The sequence below is a fragment of the Pteropus alecto genome, unplaced genomic scaffold (genome assembly GCF_000325575.1).
Source record: "Pteropus alecto unplaced genomic scaffold, ASM32557v1 scaffold30, whole genome shotgun sequence".
Taxonomy (NCBI): Eukaryota; Metazoa; Chordata; class Mammalia; order Chiroptera; family Pteropodidae; genus Pteropus; species Pteropus alecto.
In genome coordinates, this window is record NW_006429782.1 from 1,253,782 (window position 1) to 1,261,299 (window position 7,518).

The following is a 7,518-nucleotide window of genomic DNA, read 5'->3' on the forward strand; positions in this document are numbered from 1 at the left end:
GCTGGCGACACACGAAGTACTCGAACAGCGCGGAATCCGGCAGGTCGCGCAGCGCGTCCCCGCGCACCTCGGCCGGGGTGGCGCAGGCCGGCAGCCGCCCGTCGAAGTTGAGGGTCTTGCGGCGCTGCACGATCCACAGCAGGCGACAGTCGCAGGCCAGCGGGTTCCCGTCCACGCGCAGCGTCTCGAGCGTGTTGACCGAGTGGAAGGTGCTCTCCTCCAGTGTGGACAGCAGGTTGTTGGACAGGTTGAGCAGGCGGATCTGTCGCAGCCCCAGGAAGGCCTGCGGCTCCACCACGGCCAGCAGCGCCCCGGCCAGGTGCAGCTCGCGCAGGCGGACCAGGTCGCGGAAGGACCCGCGCGGCACCGTGCTGATGGGGTTGTGCGACAGGTTGAGGCAGGTGAGGTGGGCCTGGTGCCGCAGCGCGGCGGCCGGCACGGCGGTGATGTTGGTGTGCGTGACGGACAGCGAGGTCAGGTTGAGGCCCAGCAGGCTGCCCGCCGCCACCTCCTCCAGCAGCGGCCAGTTGTCGATCTCCAGGTGCAGCAGGCCTGAGAGCCGGCGGAAGTTCTGGTCCTCCAGGGCGGCGATGGCCAGGTGTCGCAGCCGCAGGGAGCCCAGGCCCCTCAGGTGGCCCAGCGACTCGCCCGACAGCGCCGTGAGGTTGCAGCGCTCCAGGGTCAGCTCCTCGAGCGCCAGCAGCCCGGCGAAGGCGCGACGCGAGATGAACACCAGGTCGTTGTCACCCACCTCCAGCCGGCGGAGGCTGTGCAGGTCCTGGAAGGTGTAGTCCAGGAGGATGACCAGCTTGTTCTCGCTCAGGTCCAGCAGCGTGAGGTTGTCCAGGCGCGTGAAGACCCCGGGCGGGATGAGCTTGAGCAGGTTGCCGCGCAGGCGCAGGACGCGCAGGCGCGGCAGGTCGGAGAAGGCGCCGGGCTCCACGTGCGCGATCACGTTCTCGCTCAGGTCCAGCTCCTCCAGCAGCGGCAGGGCGGCCAGGTCGCCGGGGTTCAGGCAGCGGATGCGGTTGCGGCTGAGCTCCAGCAGGCGCGTCTCGGTGGGGATGCCGTCGGGCACCGCGGTCAGCCGGCGCCGGGGACAGGCCACCGTGCGCGTCTGCGCGGTGCACTCGCAGCGCGCGGGGCAGCCCCCCGCGGGGGGCGGGGCCGCGGGCAGGAGCAGGAGCTGCAGGCTCAGGACGCACAGCCAGCAGGTCATGGTGCAGAGCCTGGGCCTAGGGCCGCGCCACCATCCTCGTGGGCACCTGGGGGCGGGGGCAGCATTAGCACCTGTGTCCCGATGTCCCGCCCTCGTAGTGCCCCGGAGGGCTTTTATCTACCGAGGGACCGCAGTCCCACTCCTGGGTGTCTACCTTAGAGGACGGAGCGCACGTGACCTCACAAAAGCCTGTGCACCCCCGTTCACAGCAGCAGCCTTCTCTCAGCCCAGAGGTCGAAGCCACCCCAGTGTCTACCCACAGCAAGGAAGGATGAACACGATGCCCGCCCACCGGGGTGGGGCACTCGGCCGTGAAGAGGGGAGGCGCTGACACTCGCCAAGGCGTGGACGGACCTTGCACACAGGATGCTCGGTGAGTGACGCCGAACTGGACGCTCAGGGCCACCCGGTGCGAGATGCCATTTAGGAGAAATGTCCAGAACAGGCACGTCCACAGACAGGAAGTGGGTTCCTGGTTGTCAGGGGAGGGGGCGGGGGTGACTGCTAAGGGGGACAGGACTTCTTTTGGGGTATGGAATGTTCTGGAATTCGATAGTGGTGATGGTTGCATAACCTTGTAAATGTACTAAAATCATTGCACTGTGTGCCTTAAAAGGGTGAATTTTATCTCAGTTTAAAAAATTAAAAAAGAAAACATTTATCAAACTGCAGAAGAACCATACGAATATAATGTAAAAATTTTGGTCTACCTCCCCCTCCAAAAAAAAACACCATTATTGAGTGCCAGTTTTATACCAGGATCTGAATACACCAGAGATCAGGACAGACACTGCCCGCCGGGGGCACAGGTGGTGCCTCGCCCCTCGAGGCCTTCCGGTCCCCCACCCATCCTGTCCTCCCCCGTCACTGTCTGCATGAGCCCAACCATCGCATGAAACCATAGTGCGTCATAAATCTCCGTTCGTTGTCTGTTCCCCCAACTGGGTTGTAAACGCCCCGGGGCCTTCGTCTTCATCAGGGCCTAGAACTGGGCCTGAGACACGGCACTTGCCTGACACGCAGGTGACATGACCAGAAGACGCACGGCGAGAGGCTGTGAGGGGAAGCAGTGTGGACGGGTGACCAGGGTGACCGGGGTAGGTGGCAAAGAGACTCCAGACCAGGAAGGATGACACGTGAGCTGAGCCCCGGCAGCGGATGGAGCTGTGTCTCCCCCACCCCCAAAAGAACGCGTACAAGTGGTGACCCGGGTCTCTGGGAACGGGGCCTTGTTTGGACACGGATGCGATCAGTCGGGATGTGGTCATGGAGTCGGGTGGCCCTGAGATAATGGCGGGTGTCCTTACGGCAAGGACAACGTGGACGCACGTCTGGACGCGCACGGAGGGAACAAGGCCGTGAGGAGACAGAGGCAGAGATCGGAGTCGGAGATGGGTGGGAAAGGAGCCGCCGGAGTCGAGAACGTGGTGACGCTGTGAGAAAATCGAGGGACTCCTGGTCTCCAGGAGGTCATCGGTCCTCGTCCCCGTCCCCAGCTGGGGAAGGTGGTGAGGAGGCCGAGGGAGGGAGCCAGAGCCGTGGCTTGTGCCCACCCCCCACTGCAAAAGTCCTTAATTCTGGCCCGGGCAAGGAGCAGAACCCCGCCAGGCAGGCCTGCCTTCCCAGACTGTCCTCCTGGGTCATTTGCTCCCTGCTGTTGCCCTGGACAGCACGAGGAGAGGCTGTGTCCCAGGAGAGACGACAGCACCAGAACAGATGGTTCCCTGTTCAGACACCCATTCCACGCCTCTGGCAACTTCCTACCCTAAACCTATCCTCAGGTCTGAGGTCACTCCCAGTTCCCTGTTTGCTGCTCACTATAGTCAGGGGGAAACTGTCCCCTCACCCAGGAACGGAGGACAGAGCCTCAGCAGCCTGCCCCGGAGGCGTCGGGACCTCCTCGGCTCTGTCTCAGGACGGAATGGCCGGTATTGCTCAGCTCCCCACATACACGCTCCTCGTGCGGCAGGGCTGCCTGGCTTGTTGTTTCTGCAGGAGAGAACTTCATGACCCTAGAATAAAATTCAAAGTCCTCCCCACAGCCCACATGCCCTGTATGACCCGTCCCCTCCTGCCCTCCCTCTCTCCCCCTCACCGGCTCTGCTCCAGCCATAGGGGCCTCCTCCCTCTTCCTCCCACACGTCAGGCATCATCCTGCCTCAGGGTCTTTGGACGTGCTGTGGCTGACACCTGGAACGCCTTCCCCGTGGCTCTCTCTGACTTTATCTGTACCCCCGTGTCACTGGTTACTTTCTGAACTAAAGTCCCCACTTTAGTCTCCCCGATATGCCATTTAAACTCGCCTTTAATGCAGTCATCACCGTCATCGTCACCATCGTCATCATCACCACCATCACCCCCATCACCACCATCACCATCACCATCACCATCGTCGTCACCACCATCGTCATCACCATCATCACCATTATCATCCCCATCACCATCATCACCATCATCATCATCACCGTCATCATCACCATCACCATCATCACCATCATCATCATCACCGTCATCATCACCATCACCATCATCACCATCATCATCATCACCGTCATCATCACCATCACCATCATCACCATCATCATCATCACCGTCATCATCACCATCACCATCATCACCATCATCATCATCACCGTCATCATCACCATCACCATCATCACCATCATCATCATCACCGTCATCATCACCATCACCATCATCACCATCATCATCATCACCGTCATCATCACCATCACCATCATCACCATCATCATCATCACCGTCATCATCACCATCACCATCATCACCATCATCATCATCACCGTCATCATCACCATCACCATCATCACCATCATCATCATCACCGTCATCATCACCATCACCATCATCACCATCATCATCATCACCGTCATCATCACCATCACCATCATCACCATCATCATCATCACCGTCATCATCACCATCACCATCATCACCATCATCATCATCACCGTCATCATCACCATCACCATCATCACCATCATCATCATCACCGTCATCATCACCATCACCATCATCACCATCATCATCATCACCGTCATCATCACCATCACCATCATCACCATCATCATCATCACCGTCATCATCACCATCACCATCATCACCATCATCATCATCACCGTCATCATCACCATCACCATCATCACCATCATCATCATCACCGTCATCATCACCATCACCATCATCACCATCATCATCATCACCGTCATCATCACCATCACCATCATCACCATCATCATCATCACCGTCATCATCACCATCACCATCATCACCATCATCATCATCACCGTCATCATCACCATCACCATCATCACCATCATCATCATCACCGTCATCATCACCATCACCATCATCACCATCATCATCATCACCGTCACCATCACCATCACCATCATCACCATCATCGCCATCATCACCACCATCACCATCACCATCGTCATCACCATCATCATCACCATCATCACGGCATACGCTCCTACAGCCCCTGCTCTGTGCTCGCCTGGGCCAAGGGCTCCACCTGGATTGTCCCCTTTCATTCCCTTGACAATCTGAGAAGGGCCCTGCTGTCACTTCCCCTTTACAGATGGTAACAAGGAAGCTCAAAGCAAGTTAAGTCACTGGCTCAGGTCCACCCAGCCCATCAGAAGTGGCAGGGGAATTCTTGGGGAGAAGGGGATGGTGCTCACACCCTATAACACTCCCTAACCTTTTTCTATTTTTTTTTTTTTAACAGAGCCAGGACAGGATCCTGGCAGCTCATCCAACTACAATTTAAAACTCAGTTCTGTGTTTGATGGACCAGTTTTTATCACCACCTCTGCGACACTGTAAAACCTCACGTGATGATTCAGTCCGTCCATCTGTCAGTTAGTCAGTCAACAAACAGGTACCGTGTGCCGAGCATTTTCCAGGTTCTGGGGACACTGAAAGCGGAAGACAAAGAGGTCGGCTTTGCGGGAGCTGACGAATGATAATATAGCTTCTCCTGCCTCCGGTGCATAGTGGAGAAAAATAAATCCAGGGAAAGGGTGAAGGGGTGTCGAGTGAGTGCAGGGCTCTAATTCACTGAGAGAGGGATGTTCTTGCAAGGACTTAGAGGACAAAGCGGGGCGGAGCAGGTGGTGGCAGGAAGGGCACAGCAGGGGACCAAGCAGTGCCTCACAGCAGGTCAGGCTCGGGAGGCGGGAGGCGTGGGGAGGGGGCGCTGTGGCCACAGAGATCAGAAAGGACTTTTCAAAATATTAAGTTGTTGTTTTTTTTAATTAATTGGAAAGAATTTTAAAAACAATAGTTGCCACAGAGGTTGAATAAGGACAAAATCAGGGAGTACTCAGGTGACCAAAGGTTGGCACGGCTGGGACACAGCCGCTGTGATATGTCGCAGGGAGTCCCGCGGGGGACCTCGGCTCTGGCGGGCTGTGTGACCTCTGGACCCGGCCTGTCAGAGGGCACGAGAACCCTTGGGGCGCTGCAGCCCCAGCGCTATAATTACTCCCGGGATGAGAGGACAGATGGTCCACGGAGCCTGGCGGGGGCCACGCAAGCTGTGACCCAATTTGTCAACTCTAACCTCTCCTTCAGGCACAGCCCTGTCATCTCCTCCATGGGAGGGGTGGAGGGCACAGGGAGGGGACCTGCAGCTGGGTCTCTGAGGTTCTAGTTGGTGGTGGGGGGGGATGGTGGGGACTGGATTCCGCCTGCGGGGCCCCATTTCCTCACTTTCCCCGACACTGGCCGCTGGTTGGGTCTGAAAGCGAGACGCGGAGGGTGGTCTCGGGGGGAGGGCTGTGGGGGGACTGCAGCCAAGATGCCCAAGTGGCCCTCAGTTCCAGCTACTCTCAGATGACACAGGGCCAGGCGCCTGACACACAAGGGCCTGTCCCCTCTCTCTGGATGGCCAGGCCTTAGGCGGGGAGTAGGGGAGGCCAAGACCCCAGTTCCCAGTTAGGGTCTGCATTCCAGTCCTGCTTCTGCAGGGTCCTCGAGACTCCCTGGCCCTCCCCAGGGACCTGCCACCCCCTCGGGGGCCTCTCCACCTGTCCTCCTGGGATTAAGCACTGCTGTTCACTGCCAACTCCTGATTTCGTGTCTCGGCCACCACGTCTGCCTGAGCTCCAGCCCCGGCCGGCCACTTCCCTGCCCTCTCCCAGGAGGCCCTGCAGTGGCCAACCTCGCTCCGCTCACCACGTCCTTTAGCGCAGCCGGAATGACGGTGACCAGACACCCAATGCCACCAGCTCCACCCCTGGCGCCTCCTGCCCCCACCAGGCCATCCCGAACCCCTCTCCTTCCCGCAGGCTCCAGCTCACACCCTACCTGTCAATGAACGCTCTTGGCCTCAGCGTCCCCACCTGCAGAATGGAACTGGGGGTGTATGAGTCTTTCCCTTGGCAGGATCATTCTCTGTGTGGGGGGCTGTCCTGGGTGCTATGGGTGCTGAGCAGCCTCCCTGGTCCCCACCCACTTCATGCCAGGAGCACCCCCAGTGTGAGAGCCGCCGATGTCCCCAGATATCACCCAGTGTCCCCTGGGGGCAGTATCACCCTGGGACCCTGCCATAGAGGGGGCTAGGCACAGGGGAGGCATCCTCAGTGGGAAGTTGGCTGTCAGCCTTTGCTATCGATGGGAAAGCAGAGGCCCAGAGAGGGCGAGCGACTTGCCCAATGTCACACAGCCGGCGAGAAGCAGACTCGAGACGCAGGCCCAGAGCCCCACTCCCTGTGTTCCCAAGGCGCTCCCTGGCACAGGGACCCTTGTCCTCCACGGAACTCTGACTTCTGCAGGCCCGGTAGGCCCAGGAGCCCTCCGCCATACCACGAACTGCAGGCCAGCGAGCCTGTCACTGAACGGACGAGGCCAAAGGGCCTGAGGGCAGCCCGTGCCTCAGCTCCCTGCTCACAGTGGTGGGGCTGGGGTGCACAAGGGACGTGTGTTTCAAGGGCAGGTTTACTGCCACACATGGCAAGCCACAGCGGAGGCCACAGAGGCCTTCGAAGGGCGGCTTTGGTTGCCACGGGCAGAAGGAGGGACCCGCCTGGAGCAGACGGGGGCCGACCCGCGCGCACACCTGCCACCCAGTCACGCTCCGGGTCTCCGTCCCTCCTTCCAGAACCCAGAGTGCCTGCCCCTGCGCAGGCCTGGGGGCACCACGGCTCCCCGGCCTCTGTGGGCGCATCCTTCCCGTTGAGGTGTCCAAGTCAGCACTGTCCCCTACATTCCCAGATACATGCAGCCGCCACCACCCTGGTTCCAGCACACTCTGTCACCCCTGAGTCGCGGCT

The 7,518-nt window shown here is 59.4% G+C and overlaps 1 protein-coding gene across 1 annotated transcript in view; it reads right to left on the reverse strand.

The window, feature by feature from the left end:
• The window catches only part of LINGO3 (leucine rich repeat and Ig domain containing 3), a 1,790-nt gene extending 571 nt beyond the window's left edge, over positions 1–1,219 (reverse strand). Inside the window, exon 1 of the mRNA XM_015600685.1 lies at positions 3–1,219. Coding sequence (XP_015456171.1) covers positions 3–1,219 — 1,217 coding nt within the window. The remainder of the gene's footprint in view (positions 1–2) is intronic.
• Positions 1,220–7,518: the final 6,299 nt, after the last annotated feature.